An 18638-nucleotide genomic window follows, 5' to 3' on the forward strand; every position below is an offset into this window, starting at 1 on the left:
CACTTCATGGGAAATAGACGGGGAAACAGTGGAAACAGTGTCAGACTTTATTTTTTTTTGGCTCCAACGTCACTGAAGATGGTGATTGCAGCCATGAAATTAAAAGACCCTTATTCTTTGGAAGGAAAGTTATGACCAACCTAGACAGCATATTGAAAAGCAGAGACATTACTTTGCCAACATAGGTCCGTCTAGTCAAGGCTATGGTTTTTCCTGTGGTCATGTATGGATGTGAGAGTTGGACTGTGAAGAAAGCTGAGCGCCGAAGAATTGATGCTTTTGAACTGTGGTGTTGGAGAAGACTCTTGAGAGTCCCTTGGAGTGCAAGGAGATCCAACCAGTCCATCCTAAAGGAGATCGGTCCTGGGTGTTCTTTGGAAGGAATGATGCTAAAGCTGAAACTCCAGTACTTTGGCCACCTCATGTGAAGAGTTGACTCATTGGAAAAGACTCTGATGCTGGGAGGGAATGGGGGCAGGAGGAGAAGGGGACGACAGAGGATGAGATGGCTGGATGGCATCACTGACTAGATGGACGTGAGTCTCAGTGACCTCCAGGAGTTGGTGATGGACAGGGAGGCCTGGCATGCTGCAATTCATGGGGTGGCAAAGAGTCCGATACGACTGAACTACTGAACTGAACTGAACTGAAGGTGGGGCCTGTGTGAAACCTCCAGGGAAAACTGTGCCACACTGAAAATCACCAGCAGGGGGCAGTATAATCCTCGCGTCCAGGTGAGCAGTGTGCAAAGGCCGTGGAAAGAGGGGCCAGGAAGGCCTCACACGGGGCAAAAGGGGTCACAGGCCCCCCACCTCATCTACATCTTATACACAGAAACTCATACTCCTGTTCCTGCAGAATCACTCTATCAGTTTACCCTGTTTCCTCATCCAGGTACAGGTCTTTATATCTTCAGTATGGCAAAGGCCAGGGGTTTGTAAACTTGGTTACAGGGGAGTTCTTTGAAATCCCAGTGCTGAAGCCTCATCTCAGTTAACTCAGAATCTCGGGGGAGGGGAGGCAGGAGTCAACACTTTTTAAAACCCCACAGGTGATTCCAACTTGCAGCCAAGTGAGAACCATTGTTGGAGGCAAAAGATCTCATGTCTTCCCAAATGGCAGCTGCTTTCATTGCTAGAAAGTGTGAACAAGTATAAGTTGCTCAGTTGTGTCTGACTGTTTGTGACTCCACGAACTATGTGGCCCACCAGAATTCCATGGACTTCCCCAGGGAAGAATACTGGAGTGGGAAGCCATTCCCTTCTCCAGGGAATCTTCTCAACCCAGGGATTGAACCTGGGTGTCCTCCATTGCAGGCAGATTCTTTACCATCTGAGCCACCAGTAAAACCAAAGATGGTTTGATTTCTTCCTATTTTGCTACCGACCCTCCCCAGTCAGACCCCAAAGGACAAAGGGTTCCTTCTGCCAGGTATGTGTATGCTCAGTCACTTCTGACTCTTTGCAACCCCATGGACTGCAGCCCACCAGACTCCTCTGTCAATGGGATTTCCCAAACAAGAATAGTGGAGCGGGTTGCCAATTTCAGCTCCAGGGGATCTGCCTGACCCAGAAATCAATGAGAGTCTTCTGCACTGGCAGGCAGGTTCTCTACCGCTGAGTCACCTGAGAAGCCCCTCTGTCAGGTATGGCTTGTCCATTGAATGTGATATAGAGGACAGGCTTTCACATAAAAGCACCCCTGGGACTGCTGTGTGTGATTCCTGTCAGCTGGGGGATGGGTGGGTTCTCACAGGACAGGCTCAGGTGTGCTGCCCGTGACTCCAGATCATAATGCTGGGTCAGCATCTCTGCACACGGCCCCCTGGCCGCCATCTTGAATCACAGTGCTGGGTCAGCATCTCTCCACACGGCCCCCTGGCCGCCATCTTGAATCACAGTGCTGGGCGCAGAGACTCCGCACACGGCCCTCAGAGCTGAGGTGTCGGCACAGCCATTTCACACCAGGGAGTCTCGTCTGAAGGACCAAGTGCGAGGCTTCTGTAGGAGGCGGGCTGTGAACAAGTGAAAAAAGACTCAGCACAAAGGGAGAGATAAAAGGTAAACTTCATTTCATTAACCAGATTCTGACTTTACTCCCAGGGAATGGTTGATGGGCTTTATCAGTGATTGTTCCATCACAGCCCAGCCTCCCTGAATACTAAGGGCCCCAGCTTAACTTTAATGACTGTTTCCTTTGTTACCTGTGGAGATCATCTTGATGAAGAGAAAGAGACAAATTTCTCTTCTATGCCTGAAGACCCAAAAGGGAAGGTATTGATATAATCAGTTTTGTTTTTTTACCCATAAGGTAACTCCCTCTTGGCTGGGGCTTGATGTTGCTCCTGAAATAAGTGAGAGTCTGTGGTGCCCTTCATTTGAGGAAGACAACCTGGTATTGTTTAAATGGGCAAGGGAAGGGCCTAGGCATCAGGGTACAGAGAACCAGGTCTGGATTCCCAGATGAGAGGCTAAGATGGCCTCATCACTATGGAAACAGTGTTTCTATGCTTGTGAGACAGGAAGGAAGGGGGCACAGATGTTGAGAAAAACGGGATCCCACAAAAACTGGATTGAACCAGCTAAAATCAAGATGATGTTGAGTACGGTCTGGCCTCTGACCTCTAACTCTTACATCTTCATTATAACACTAAAATTCACTCCCCTCTCACTGTGACAGGTGCTGTGATAGTTCCAAGGCTGACCATAGAAAGCCAAATAGTGATACTGAAGAGGCGGGTCTGGCTTCTCGCTGCTCAAAAGCCAATAAAGAGGCCAGATTGGTAGAAAGAACATTTACTTTATTTTGGATACCAGTTTGTGGTGAGGGGAAGGCTGGGAACCTCTCCAAAGGCTGACTGCCTACTCCCTTGAGAATGAATGGACAAGAGCTTTTATAGACAGGGAGATGGTTATGTGTAGAAACAGCAGAGTCAATGCTGACAATCATCTTGAGATTGGTCATTGGTGGTCTGACCAGCTTCATCATGATTATTTTAAGTATAGTTACTCTTCAGTTCTAGGGTTTGTTTGTTCCCATTTCTCAAGGTCCATTCTCAGATCTGTGGCAGCTTATATCATGGCTACAGTCCGGTCATCATGTAGTTCTTTTACCTGGAGGGGTTTTCAGTACCTATAAGACAGCTCGCAGGGTATGGCTCAGAATATTATCTATAGCCCTTGGGAAGGAATTAAGAGGTCCTTGACTATGCTTAATGGCTACATTGTTATTATTTGGTGTCCTTTAACTGTTTTTCTTTGTATCTGCATGTTCTCACTTCTGGGATTAAATTTATTATTTGGCTAAAGGTTTTCAGTAGACAAAAGGCAGGCAGAGGACATGGCGGGGCAAGGACCATAGGGTCCTGCTCCATTTCAAAAGTGTGCAGTGGTTCAAGTCTTGAAAATCCTGTTCCTTCCCTGTAATAGCAAGAATGTTTGTCCCACTTATTATCATATGAAATTACTCAACCCATGACAACTAACAACCTGGGTCCTCTCACCTCCTGAGAGGGTCCATATTTTGACTATGGAATGTGTGTCTCCCTGAATAAGTCCATTTTCACTCTACTTCAGCTCCCTCTTCAACTCTCTCCTGCAGGAAGCCAAAGACCCTGACTTGGAAGCTGGTCCCTGGTACTCCCACATCTCCCAGGATGAGATATTTCCTTCTCCTGCACCACTTGTAACATGGAGAATGAAAAATAGGGACTATAGATCTAACCTGATTATAAAGCAGATGATCTAGATTTAAGAAGAGTTCTTATTTATCTTCCTGGTGTTGTTTCTTAAACTTTAGCAAAGTCTGGTTTCCACTTTTCTGGGCAAATGTTTTTTAAAATGTATTCTGTTTTTAAAATCAACTCTGCTGTGGGGTTTTAAAGGAAGGATGTAACTGAGTTCTCATCTGCTCCCCAGATGGGTGGCACACGCTTCATCGCCTTCTATGGCATTCTGTCATCCTGGCTCACAGACTGTCTAAGCTTGCTGCCTCCCTCTTTCTGAATTTTCCAGACCCCAACTGGGAAATCAGGTTTTTCTATTTAACTTGTAACGCAAAATGATGGTATGGGAGTCTCCTCTGCAAAGCAACCAACTCACCTGGCTTCTAGCAGGAGGTAAGGCACCAGCTGTACTTGGGTTGGGGGGGGTTCTATGATATCCTGTATCCCCTCTACTTTGTCCTTGCCTGGGAGGTTGAGGATGGTGACTACTGGGGACAGGGGTCACCAACTCTCTGCCTCTTGTCCCCAGACCTTTGCTCTCCTCTGGCTTGCGTTTCAATCTCTCCTCTCTGGAGGAAAATTCAGTTGGTTAAGTTTTCTTGCAAACTGTGCTCTTCATGCCATCACCAGTGGTCTTTAAGCTATAACCTCAAGAATTCCATTTTCATTCCTTTAGCACAAACATTCATACCATAGCAAGGACAATTAATTTAATATTCTGATAAAATATCTTGCTATAATAACCTCCACTTATTGAGCATCCTTTCTGGATCAGAAATCACAAAAAGCACTTTCACATAAACAATAACTCCATGAGACAGTTATTACTTTTTTTTTTTTAATTTTGGCTTTGTTGGGGCTTTATGGCACGGGTGTCATGCAAGATCTTTCATTGGGGTACATGGAATCTCTTATATGGAGCGGGCAGGCTCAATAGCTGCAGTGCTCAGGCTTAGTTGCTCTGCTGGCATGTGGGCTCTGAGTTCCCTGACCAGAGATTGAAACCAACTCCCCTGCATTGCAAGGCAGATTCTTAATCACTGGACTATGAGGGAAATCCCAGATACTACTTTTTAATACCCATTTTACAGATGAGAAACTGAGTTCAGAGAACATGTGTCACTCAACTAGAGGTGGAAGAGATGCCCCTATTATGGGGTGGCCTTCCTTATTTATCTGGTACAGCTTCTAGAAACCTTAAGAGTTTCCAGTTTTTGGAGGATCAGGTAGAAAGAAAAGACAAATGTTTTAATTCTACTTACAAAGTGTAATTAACCAAATTGTTGTAAGTCATAATTAGCTTGAAGGAAAGGATTTTCTTACGTTAGGAAAACACTAACTTAATCATTTAAATCACTAATATTTTAGACAAAAACAGTAAAATTTACAAGCATATTCTCCAGTTCACTCCGCAACTAGTCCTTTTTGTTAATGGTTTTATTGAAGGCATCAGGTTTTCCATTAGGACTTCATAATTTCTTACATAGTTTAGCTTGTGGTTTGAAACTTATCAGAAATATGTACTTGTCAAAAGTCCTTCCCATGAATCTTCTTAAAAATGAAGCAGTTTTACAAATGCATCTGAGTACAACAACAACTGTCTGTATGATGAAAGACTTATTGCATACATGTGCATGCCGTACAGGTTAATAAACTGGTTTTTCTCTTGTTCATCTGTCTTACATCAGTTGAATTTCCCAGGCCCCAGCCAGAGGGCCTAGAAGGGTAAAAGGAAAAGGAATTTTCTCCTCCCTTACATGGTAAAATATACATAACACAAGTGAACAAGTTTAACCATTTTAAAATGTACTATTGTGGGTGTTGATTATATTCACACTTCTGTGCAACCATCACCACAGTCCCTCTCCAGAGCTTTTTCATCTTCCAATTGAAACTGTGTCCATTAAACACTCCCCACCCTCCCCGCCCCCCACCCCCCCAACAAACACCATTCTACTTTGTGTTTCTATGAATTTGACTAGTCTAGGCCCCTCATATAACTGGAATCACAGTATTTGTCTTTTGGTGACTCAGTACTTCTGGACACCATGTGTGTACTAAGCAATCCTAACCAATTCTCCAACTCACCAGACACAACTGTGTCCTGCAATTTAAGTCAGTTCTGACACTCTGCCTGAAGTTAGTGTTAGACCTCATCATGGGTTAAGGACTCAGTCTCACAAGACTGCCCCTTCTCAACTTCAGAGCCAGTCATGAGTCCTGTTCTCCTTATGGACTGCTCATAAATCAGGGTTCCCATAACCCCTTCCTTGGGTTTGATAATTTTCTAGAGTGGCTTACAGCTCAGGAAAACAGTTTACTCAACTAGATCACTAGTTTATTATAAAAGGATTCAAGTCAGGAACAGCCAGATGGAATGGATGCAGAGCAAGGTAGGGGGAGGGGAGGGGCTTCTAGGCCCTCTCCAGGAGAGAGCTTCCCAGAACCTGCACATGTTCACCAGCCGGGAAGCTCTGTGGACCCCATCCTATTGGTTTTTTATTGAGGCTTCATAGAAACATACTTAGGCAAGGTTGATTAAAGCATTGGCCATTGGTGGTTGAACTGTTTCCAGTCCCTCTCCTTCGTGGATGTGGGGGGTGGGCTGAAACTGCCAACCCTTTAATCAGGTGTGATTTTTCTGACAAACAGATGCATTCACTAAAGCTCAGGTGTAGTTGAAAGGGGCTTGTTACCATTATCAAGATACTTTTCCACTCTTAGAGCACCTAAGGGTTTTAGGAGTTCTGTGCCAGCAACAGCATGAAGATTAAGTATTCTGAGTCACAATACAAGTCTTCAAGGTTCATCCACTCTGCAGCATGTGTCAGAATTCCCTTCTTTTTTAAGGGTGAATGACACTCCACTGTATATACCACACTTTGTTTATTCATTCCAGAAATAATACTTTTGAATGCTTCATATATATTCATATGGGATTTATATATGGGAAAAAAGTTTGAAGTTCTTTATTTCCCTCTTGTACTGATTCCCGCTTATTGGCTGATTCAAAATTTATTTATTTGAGGGATAAACAAAGTTAACCTTGACTTCTTGCTTATGTACTTTTCTCTGTGCATCAGTTCACTGCTGAGTAACTGTCCTTCATGCCACAAGAAAGATGTTCTGTGGTCTTTCCTTTTCCCTCCTCTTATCAAAACAGGATTCCTCAGGGCCAGCCTAGCAGTAGAACAGACACTGGGGAGCCTGGGGCTGTCATCTCAGTAGCCTGGCAGCTTTGTGCCCGTCATCTGTGCTCACCTCCACTGACCAGTACTGGCCACTAGCTCAGGGTATCTCGCGGTGGGGTGGGGTCTCTTCCAGGAAGGCCCCCTAGGGTCCTGCTCCATTCCAGTTGGAGACTTTCCCACAGCGCCCTTGTTTGGTCCTGATGAGGACAGCGTGCCCGGAAGGGCGGCCTGCTATCTCCTTCTGCCAGCTTTCTCCGGGTCTTCACCATAGCTGAGGGGCGTTTCCGCTGCAGCCTGCCCCTCCCTCTCCACCTTGTGGGTGCGGGTCCGGGCTTAGAGCGAGCCCTCGGGTAGCGTTTGCAGCCAGGGTGGAAACGAGGGCGCCTGGGGTCTTACGCCCCGCGCCGTGCAGTTCCCCCACCGCTACCATCAGCGGCGCCTGCGATCTCGCCTCACACCTGCGTGAGGCCCGCGGCTGCCCCCACCCCACAGGCCGTCAAGATGCGGCCGGTGTCCCCGGAGGAGAAGCCCAACCCGCTGCAGGACGCGAACATCTGCTCGTGGCTGTTCTGGTGAGGGCACGCCTGGGCTGAGACACCCCGCCGCCTCAGGCTCAGTGCCTGACGCTGCTGCGCCTTGCAGGGGTTGAGGGTCGAGGTCAGGGCGAGGGAGAGCTTTCCGATGGCTGCTTGGAGCGGGTGGGGTCTCCCCACGCCGGCCGCGGGGGTCCCTGTCTGTGCCCTCTGGGTGAGGCGGCGGGAAGGGGTAGCAGGAACGTGAAGAGCGACCTGGTGGCAGGGCGCAGGGTCTCCCTGCCTTGCAGCTCGCTGCCCCGTCAGCCTCCTTAGTCCCGGGAGCAGGAGGGGCAGCGGGAGCAGGAGGCAGGGAGGCTGAGAACCCAGGCTGCCTCGGGGGTCACTGCCAGAAGGAGAAGGACCGGACCCCGCACGCCATCCTTAGCCGGCTTCCCCAGGAGAGCTCCGGATTCGTAATTCTAAACTAGTTCGCACCCTATCTCCACTAAGCAAAAGACATGAACAGCTTCCTTAATCTAATTACTGCTCTGCTCCTTTTGCCATCTGCCAATAATGTCCCCAGCTTTCTCCATATTCTTGAGGTGACAGCTGAGTTCCAACTGCACCAGGCTCCCTTGTCACTGTGTCTATGGCCATGTCTCCCTCCCTCCCTCTGTCTGTGTGCATCTCTCACTATATTTCAGTATCTAGTTGTGACAAATTTCATGTGTGTAAAAAAACACTTTTTAAAAAATGAACGGGGATATGATTCTTGAACCCATTTTGCTTTTATCTGGGATACATTGAGAGGACTGGAGGATGTATTTGACCAACCCCTTTTCTTACTGTGAATCTCTGCTTCCACTTTTGAGAGTCACTCTGGGGATGGGGTCACTGAAGCCTGTGGGGTCTTATCTGCATCTCTAGCCTTTCCAGAAGCAGTGCAGGGTCTTGATGCAGGTGGTCCTGCCCAGGAGTCCTCTGGTTCTGAAACCACCGACGGGCCTCTGAGCTGGGAGGAAACACAGATGAAAAGCAGCTCAGAGAGGTGAAGCTCTTAACTAAAGTTTTCCATCTGGTAATTGGGACCACTAATTAGGTGGGTTGGAACCTTTGGGTTTAATCACACTTGAGTGATTATGTCTTTCATTGATGGACCTTTAACCATCCATCTTTCCCACAAACTCTGATATTTCCATTTCTTTATATGGGAGGTCCTTGGGGATTCCCAGGAAACAGAAGCTTCTGTGCTTGTTCTGATGGTGGTGTATTCAGTGTGTGTAACTACATCTCTTGGCCATTTGGTGGCCCTTAAGGAAAGAGGGTCAAGAAGAAAAAATATGGGTGTAGGCTTCCTTGTTGGCTCAGTGGTAAAGAATTCACCCGCCATAGCAGAAGACTAAGAGATGTGGGTTTGTTCCCTGGGTGGGGAAGATCCCCTGGAGTAGGGAATGGCAACCCACACCAGTATTCTTGTCTGGGAAATCCCATGGACAGAGGATCCTGGCAGGTTATGGTCCATGGGGTTGCAAAAGAGTTGGACATGACTTAGTGACTAAACAACAACCACAATAAATAGTAACAAAGTAGGGACACCTGTCCTTAACTTCAGACAGGGCAAGGAACTCTCCAGGGCAAGGAGTGTTCTATTTGTGGATTTTCAAAATGTATGTGCGTGGAAATGGGAATGTGAGGACTTCTTACTGATTTGGGTAGGCACCCATTTCCAATTTTTCTGCTGGAGTGGAAGGAGCTATTACCTCTTATTTAACATGTGAAATCACTGAAGCAGAGAGATTGAGTAATTTTTAAAAACACTTTTTATTTTATAAACTTGTGGCTCAGCTGGTAAAGAATCTGCCTGCAATGCAGGAAACCAGGGTTCGATCCCTGGGTTGGGAAGATTTCCCTTCTGGGAAAGGGTACCCACTCCAGTTTTCTGACCTGGAGAATTCCACGGACTGTATAATCTATGGAGTCGCAAAGAGTCGGACACGACTGAATGACTTTCACTTTCACAGCCAATTTACAATGTTGTTATAGTTTCAGGTGGACAGGAAAGTGATTCAGCCATATATAAACATGTATCCATTCTGCCCCAGATTCCAAGAGGTTGACCAGGTTGCCTACCATCACACAGCTACTAGTAAGAGTTGGATCCCAAACGAGGCAGTCTGGCTTCCGAGCCTGTGTTGATGTGGATGTAACTGCAGTACTGAGCTGCTTCTGTTGAGATTCTTGTTCTTAAATGGAGGAAAAAGGTGATTCCAAACACACCTTTGGTCTTGTAGGTGGAGTTTCTCAAGGAAAGTTCTTAAAGATCTTGTTGCTGGAGATGATGCACGTGAAACGTCTCTATAATCAAGCTTTAGGGTGGCTGTTCTCAAATATGGCTTTCAGACCTGCAGCATCCTCCTCACCTGGGAGCTTGTTAGAAATGCAAATCACCACCCCCACCCCATCCCTGCCCCATGCTCCTTCTAGGCCAATTCTGTAAAGGTAGAAACCCTGGGGATGGGGTTAAACAAGCTCCAGGAGATTCTGATGGAAGGTAGAGGCTGTTTTCTTTTCTTTTTTTTTTTTTTAAGTAGTTTGCCCCAGAAACGTTTAAAAAAATCATCCTCTTCTTCCTCTTTCTCAAGGGTCACAGCAGAAATAGGAAATGCATATTCTTTGCTTCTTGGGTTCATATTTTTAATCAGAGTCAGAATGAAGTCTTCCTACTAAGAGAGACTGTTCAGATAGAAGCTGGCCATTCTAGGAAACATTATGTTGCAGAATTAGGGCAGGCTGCCAAAGCAGGGAATGAGACCTGACCTGGATTTTCTCAATGCTATTTGACACTAATTATATAATAATACCTCATAGTTATATACTGCATTATCAATTGTTGTCTCATTTGATTCTCAGTGTCCCTGTGGGTCAACCAGGGCAGAGATTTTGTGTAATGTGTATATATATATTTTTTTTTTTTTTAATTTACCAATTTTATTTATTTATTTTTTTTAAATTTTATTTTATTTTATTTTTTTTTTTCTTTTTTAAATTATATTATTTCCTGAACCCTCCTCCCTCCTCCCTCCCCATACCATCCCTCTGGGTTGTCCCAGTGCACCAACCCCAAGCATCCAGCATCGTGCATTGAACCTGGACTGGCATCTCGTTTCATACATGACATTTCACATGTTTCAATGCCATTCTCCCAAATCTTCCCACCCTCTCCCTCTCCCACAGAGTCCATAAGCCTGTTCTATACATCAGTGTCTCTTTTGCTGTCTCGTATACAGGGTTATCGTTACCATCTTTCTAAATTCCATATATATGTGTTAGTATACTGTATTGGTGTTTGTCCTTCTGGCTTACTTCACTCTGTATAATAGGCTCCAGTTTCATCCACCTCATTAGAACTGATTCAAATGTATTCTTTTTAATGGCTGAGTAATACTCCATTGTGTATATGTACCACAGCTTTCTTATCCATTCATCTGCTGATGGACATCTAGGTTGTTTCCATGTCCTGGCTATTATAAACAGTGCTGCGATGAACATTGGGGTACACGTGTCTCTTTCCCTTCTGGTTTCCTCAGTGTGTATGCCCAGGAGTGGGATTGCTGGATCATAAGGCAGTTCTATTTCCAGTTTTTTAAGGAATCTCCACACTGTTCTCCATAGTGGCTGTACTAGTTTGCATTCCCACCAACAGTGTAAGAGGGTTCCCTTTTCTCCACACCCTCTCCAGCATTTATTATTTGTAGACTTTTGGATCGCAGCCATTCTGACTGGTGTGAAATGGTATCTCATAGTGGTTTTGATTTGCATTTCTCTGATAATGAGTGATGTTGAGCATCTTTTCATGTGTTTGTTAGGCCATCTGTATGTATTCTTTGGAGAAATGTCTATTTAGATCTTTGGCCCATTTTTTGATTGGGTCATTTATTTTTCTAGAGTTGAGCTTAGAGGCTGTTTTCTGCTTTAAGCCACTCCTCCAATTGGCATTGTTCCTTCGGTGTTAACTTTTAAAAAGGGGTCCAGACTTTGTGAAGTTAGTTGGTGACCACAATTTCCATCTTGTTTGTAAAGTCTGAGGTACCCTCATGATTTCCTCGTGTCCCCCACTTGCTGTCCTGGGAAAATGAAATGAGCCCAGGCAGGAAGTGCTGCCCAGAGTGTTGTCTATCCACCTTGTAGAGAAACTGAGTTTTCATCTTCTCATTGGGTGTTTGCATTTCTTACATTTCATCTGCTTTCTAAATTTGTAAATGATGCCAATAACTAGCTTATTGTCTTTATACAAATGACCTCACAGGGGTTTTAGTGTTTTCACAGCACAGGTAGGACTTAGAGTCTAAGAGAAGGCATACATTATGGCTATTGGTAATTGCAAATTTTAGAAAAGAATATATATTTTTCTATTTCTATAAAAAACTTTATGGAAGAAGAAGGGCTTCCCAGGTGGCCCAGACATAAGGAACCCACCTGCCAATGTGGAGACACAGAGACATGGGTTTGATCTCTGGGTCAGGAAGATCCCCTGGTGTAGGAAATGGCAACCCACTCCAGTACTGTTGCCTGGAGAATCCCATGGACAGAGGAGTCTGGTGGGCTACTCTGCAAAGAGAAAGACATGACTGAGCACATAGAAGAAGAAGAAAGGAACAAGGATTTTTTTTTTTTTAAGCCAGGTATACTTGCTGATATTTTGGTTATTTCTTATTCTTTCCCCGTGAGGTTTTTGTGCATATCTGCACATGCACAGTTTTTTTTTTAATCGAAATTATAGCTCATGGTTTTTTAGAATTTTATTGTAGCATAGTTGCTTAACAATGTTGTATTATGCACACTTTTCTATAAAGTTAAATATCTTTGGATCCTGATTCCTTCTTAATTTTCTATGGTTAACATTTATTTATAGCATTAAATAATGTTCAAAATGTGGCATTTATTTTTTAGGTAAACTTTTTATTTTGTATAGGAGTATATCCAACTGGCAATGTGATAGTTTCAGGTGGACAACAAAGGAACTCAGCCATACATAAACACGTATCCATTCTCCCCTAAACCCCACTCCCATCGAGGCTGGCACATAACATTGAGCAGAGTTCCCTTTGTGATACAGTGGGTCCTTGTTGCTTATCCATCCTAAATACAGCAGTGTATGCATGTTCCCACTAAACTCCCTAACTATCACTTTCCCCCATCACTCTCCCTGGCAACCACAAGTTCATTCTCTAAGTCTGTGAATCTGTTTCTGTCAAAATGAGGTATTTAATTGAAATGTATGCAGTCTTTTGCTTTTGTTTAATAGAGTTTATTGCTAATTAGGATGTGATGCATATCTATGACCATATATTTTGGTGTATCTTTTCTTTTTCCAAATTCCCCAGAAGTAGAATAATTAGTGAAAGGCTGAATTGTTTTCCATTAGGTTCAGATCAATTTGCCCTCTTAACAGGTGTTTGTGAGCTTATTTCATTGTCAACTTTGAGTACCTGAATTACATTTTTTTCCCTGGGCCTAAAGTTAAAAATAATTCAAAGAGTTTTAATTTGAATTTATTTGATTTATGTGTGCTCAGTCACCTACTCCAGTTTGACTCTGTGCAACCCCATGGACTGTGGCCTGTCAGGCTCCTCTGTCCATGGGATTTCCCAGACAAGAATACTGGAGTGGGTTGCCATTTGATTTGTAGAGATGGAAGATTTTTTATGTCTACTGACCATTTATTTGTGTTTCTTCAAATGTCTATTAATAGATTATTTTTCCTATAGAGCATTTATATTTTTGAAATAACTTGTAATAAATGCTTATAATAAGTGCATATAATACTTTTTCAGATTTTAATTTGTTCTTTAGAGGTTTTAAATTATATGTCACTGATTAAAATTGAGCTTTTTTTTTTTTTGATTTCTCGTTCATTTTGTAGTATGTGTTTTAAAAATCCTAACATCATCTAAAGCTCTGTGTTTAATTTTAGCTTTTTTCTTATTTTAACAGTAAAGGCAGCTAGAATTTTTTTAGTTTTTGATGTAAGAATAGGCCCCATTTTTTTCTAAGACAGCCCATTTTCCTGTTATGGTTTATTGAATAATAATTCTTCCCCATTATTGGAAATCAGTGGCCTAGTTTATGAACTACGTCCCTCTGGGGACTGGACTATCCAGTCTGCTGAGACTCTCCCTGGTGATGTCCCTAATGTCCCTGATGTCCCTGCAGCCTCTGGGTGAGCTCTGCGTTTCTCTCCACCCTTGTCCCAGAGCCCACAGCAGGCTGGGGGTGAGTGCAGGACCTATCCCCAGGGATGAGGTGGAGCAGGGTCTTGGACCAGATGCACTTGACCCTTCAGGGAGTGGTTACATCCTTGCTCCCCTGACCCTGACCACGTCTCAGTCAGTGAACTGTCCCCTTGCAGAGTGAGTGCGGATGTGGAAACTGTCACAAGACTCTCCAGAGACTCTTGTCAGAGAAGCTGATAACATGAGGGGGATGTGAACTGGCTGAGTGCTGAGATGGTTTAGGGAAGTTGGTCCTGTAAGGCCCTTAGTAGCTATCGATTGTGAATACACTGAAATGTTAAATTTCAAGCTAGGATTCTTTGCACCATTTTCAGAATACTACTTGTTATTCTTCATTAACAGTCAGAAATCCACATGTTGGAGAAGGAGGCTGGGTCAGCTCTGCAGGGCTGTTTCTCTGGCCTTGACCTGTTCTCAATAACTGTTTAATTTGATGAGTTTTGATAATTTTATACAATATCCACAGCATCAAGCAAGAGGTAGAACATCCCAAAGGTATATTCACATTTACTGGTATGTCCTTATGGCAGAATAAACTTCCTAACAAATTTATCTCCTGTAGTTTATTCTTGATTTTTTTGGTCTTTATAGTTCTGCATCTTATCAGCCTGAGACAAGTGTCCTTTCAGATGTGTCAAGTGGATCATTTACCTTTTGGAGTTTTCCATGGGTCCCCCAATCATGTTGATTCCCTTCCCTCTGTTGACCTGAACAAACAGAGTGTCAGATATTTCTCCAGCAAAAATGGGTTTATTTAGAATCAGCAGAGAATTGCAGTTTGAGGTTTGCATTTGTGGAGAGCCAAGTGTAAGTCCCCAGAGTGCCAGGGCTGGAGAGCACTTTTATAGAGGAGAAGAGGAAGTTGGGATGGCTCTTTCAGAGTCATGGCTTTTCAGTGGCTGAGCCCTTGCCAGGAAAGGAGAGGAGTCTTTCTTCCTCTTGGGGGCTGCTATTGTTGTAACTTCATGTATCAAACTTTCAGAGGCTTTCTAATGGGGACTACATGGGATTACTCAAGCACTCTGTGGTGGTGATGACTGCTGTTTGTCTGGGGGTACTTTGTCCTGTTCAGAGCATCACTGACCCTCTCAGCATCCCAGGGAGATGTTTCTCCAGGTCTTCTCCCAACTTTCCTGAGGCCAATACTGAGAGGTTTTGTGGCTGGTTCACGATCATATAACCAGGAAGTGGCAACGTCTAGCTCTAACACAGGAAGATTTCCAAATGAGGGACATCAGGTGCCATTTTTGTTCCTGACTAAATTTTTTAAAATTGTGGAAAATGCACACAACATAAAATTTACCATCTTGACAATTTTTAAGCGTGCAGTTCAGTATTGTTAAGTAATTCACATTATTGTGCAGCCAGTTTCCAGAACTCTTTTCATCCTGTACTGCTGCTGCTGAGTCGCTTAAGTTGTGTCTGACTCTGTGCGACCTCATAGATGGCAGCCCACCAGGTTCCGCCGTCCCTGGGATTCTCTAGCCAAGAACACTGGAGTGGGTTACCATTTCCTTCTCCAATGCGAGAAAGTGAAAAGTGAAAGTGAAGTCGCTCAGTCATGTCTGACTCTTCGTGACCCCATGGACGGCAGCCTGCCACGCTCCTCCATCAATGGGATTTTCCAGGCAAGAGTACTGGAGTGGGTTACCATTGCCTTCTCTGCGTCTTGTACTAGTGTGCTATTAAAACACTAACTGCCCACTTCCCTTGTCCCCAGCCCCTGGCAACCACAGGGCCACTTTGTTTCTCTTTGAATTTGACTACTCTGAGGACTTCATGTAAATAAAATCATAAAATCTTTGTCTTTTGTGATACACCATTTTACAATCCCACTGTCAGTGTGCAGATTTCCAGTTTCTCCACATCCTTGCCAACACTATCTTTTCTTCTTTCTTTTTCCCACAGTAGCCCTCCTAATATGTGTGAGCTGATGTCTCATTGTGGTTTTCATTTGCATTTCCCTCATGATTAGTGCCAGAGAAGGCAATGGCAACCCACTCCAGTACTCTTGCCTGGAAAATCCCATGGACGGAGGAGCCTGGTAGGCTGCAGTCCATGGGGTCACTAGGAGTCGGAGACGACTGAGTGACTTCACTTGCACTTTTCACTTTCATGCATTGGAGAAGGAAATAGCAACCCACTCCAGTGTTCTTGCCTGGAGAATCCCAGGGACAGAGGAACCTGGTGGGCTGCGGTCTCTGGGGTCGCACAGAGTCGGATGCGACTGAAGTGACTTAGCAGCAGTAGCATGATTAGTGATGCTGAGCATCTTTTCCTCTTCAAGCAGAATTTTAAAGAGGGTCTTTTATGGGCTTCCCTTGTAGCTCAGATGGTAAAAAATCTGTAATGCAGGAGAACCTGGTTCAGTCCCTGGGTCAGAAACATCCCCTGGAGAAGGGAATGGGTACCCACTCCAGTATTCTTGCCTGGACAATTCTTTGGACAGACAATGGGGTCGCGAAGAGTCGGACACAACTGAGTGACTAATGCTTTCACTTTGGCTGCAGGGTGTCATCATCTGGGTAAGTCCCAGTGCTGATTCCCTGAGCATTTTCTTTAGGGGACAAGTGTGGAATAAATCACCCAACATGTTTCAAACCTGCTTAGTGGTAAGCTCCTAGATGTACACCATTGTTTTATAAGGAAACTGAGACCTAGAGATGTTAAAGGTCATGGAGCTGCTGAATTGGAGTGGAGACGTGGAGCAGAGGACAGCTGAGGCCCTGGGTGCTCAGCACCACTGCTGGGACTAGAGTCCAGTCTTCTGACTCCTGGACTGGGATTCTTTAGGGGTGCCAAGGTACCCAGATTAGCAAAATCTGAAGTTCAGTTTATCTTATTTCTTCTTTAATGAGTCATGGATATTCATACATTCAACAAATATTTCTTGTGCATCTGTACCCATGTTATCATAGGAATAACAGGATAAAAGAAATGTGATCTCTGTCATTGCTGTTATTCAGTTTCTCAGTCGTGTCTGACTCTTTGCGACCCCATGGACCAGCACACCAGGCTTCCTTGTCCTTTACTCTCTCCTGGAGTTTGCTCAAACTCATGTCCATTGAGTGGGTGATGTTATCTAACCATGTCATCTTCTGCTGCCCTCTTCTCCTTTTGCCTTCAACCTTTCCCAGCATCCAGGTCTTTTCCAATTAGTCAGCTCTTTGCATCAGCTTGGCCAAAGTATTGGAGCTTTAGCATCAGGCCTTCCAATGAATATTCAAGGTTGATTTCCTTTAGGACTAACTGGTTTGATCTCTATCCATGGGTTATTATGGTCTGGACTTGGAAATTTCCTTACCCTGGCAAAATTAGTAAAATGGTATTTACCTATGTGCTGTCTCTGCATACTATTATCATTTAAATAATGCATGATCGATTTGAATAGGTTTTTTGGTGGGATCATCTGTACACTTATTGTTTTTTCCCTTTATAATAAATAATTGCAGAGAGATAAGTTGAGATTATATAAATATCATCTTCTGCTTTAAACTTTCAGCCGGTTTTTAATTTCCATTGATGATTTTCTTGACTTGATTTTTCCTTTATTATTTTTATTTTTTTGAATTGTTAAACATGTTTATTGTGCAGATTTATAACTTTACAGGACATGCAGGATAAAAAAGTGTAAAATATCAGTAGGCATATAAAATTTCAGCAGTCTTTTGGACCAGCACTTGATTTGCACAAGGGACTAAGCATCTCTCTAGAACAGACATGTCTTGGAATACATAGTTTATAGATTGAATCACAAAACAGTTTCCCAAGTGATTTTCCTCATGTAAAGATAAAAAATATCTTGCACTTAAAAATTATTCAGTATAGTACATTTTCAGTGAGGTACATAGTTTAAAAGTAATTGATTACTCCTTTTATGTTTGTCTGCATTTGTTTGTGAGTTTTCCTTTCTCTCCTGTTTATGTAGCACTACTGATTCATGGATTCTTTCATTATTTACTGGGTTAAGCTTCATTGCCATTTGTTTGTTTTGATGCTCATAGTATCCCAGATTTGTCTAGCAAGAGCCATTCAAGCTTCTCTGTCCTTCTACACATCCTCATGATTCCTTGAGTGCTTCCTTATTTTATGGCACAAGATGTCTTAGACCCATCTTGGACTTTCCCTGCCTGTTGGTCTTGGCCTGTAGACAGTGAGACTTTTGCCAGGACTTCCTGGGGCTCTGCTCACCAGGGCTCATACTAGTTATGAGCAGCCCCCACAGAAATTCTCTTTTGCAGTCAGTGTTGTGGCTGGACCGGCCCTTGTGGTTCTTAGGATTGTGAGACACATCTCAGCAACAACCATCAGGGAACTTTGAAATGTCAAGGTGTATCACTCACATGCCCTGGAGGGTACAATGCACCCCTTTGGTGACACAGCGAGGTCCTGGGTGGAGAGAGAGAGCTCATGAGCCAGCTTGGACTTGGGGTTCTGCCTTTTTGAGGTTGAGGGTGGGGAGTCTAGAATTTTAAAGTTTCACTCTTTATTGGTGAATTTAAAAAATAAGAGAGGGAATTAAAGTGCAGGAAGGGAGGAGCAAACAGTCAGTGAGATGGTCTGTAATCGGGTCAACCAGAGCTTTCTGAAAGCGGGAACTTCATGGGTGGGGTGGCCTGGATCTTTACCTCGTTGTGTAGCTGTCACGTGTTCACTGGAGATGGATGTCTTTGACATGGATGTCTCCAAAACTTCATGTCAGGCACTTATATTACAATAAAAAAAAATAGAATTATCACATGCTGACACACACTGCCCCAATTTTGGAAACAGCCATTTCTTAGATGATTCCTTTTAGGGAAGAAGGTATTAAAAAGCCAAGTTCTGGGTGAAGGGGGCCAGAGGGCACAAACTTCCATTATAAAATGAGTCAGTTATGGGGATGTAATGTGTGGTCTGGTGATTATAGTTAATC

At 44.0% G+C, this 18638-nt stretch overlaps 1 protein-coding gene across 1 annotated transcript in view; it reads left to right on the plus strand.

Moving 5' to 3' along the window:
• Positions 1-1806: 1806 nt before the first annotated feature.
• The window catches only part of LOC100851552 (ATP-binding cassette sub-family C member 4-like), an 83811-nt gene continuing 66979 nt past the window's right edge, over positions 1807-18638 (plus strand). The window contains 2 exon segments of the mRNA XM_059892173.1: positions 1807-2060; positions 3918-4117. Coding sequence (XP_059748156.1) covers positions 4068-4117 — 50 coding nt within the window. The 5' untranslated portion in view covers positions 1807-2060; positions 3918-4067.

Source organism: Bos taurus, chromosome 12 (assembly GCF_002263795.3).
Source record: "Bos taurus isolate L1 Dominette 01449 registration number 42190680 breed Hereford chromosome 12, ARS-UCD2.0, whole genome shotgun sequence".
In the NCBI taxonomy this organism is placed as follows: domain Eukaryota; kingdom Metazoa; phylum Chordata; class Mammalia; order Artiodactyla; family Bovidae; genus Bos; species Bos taurus.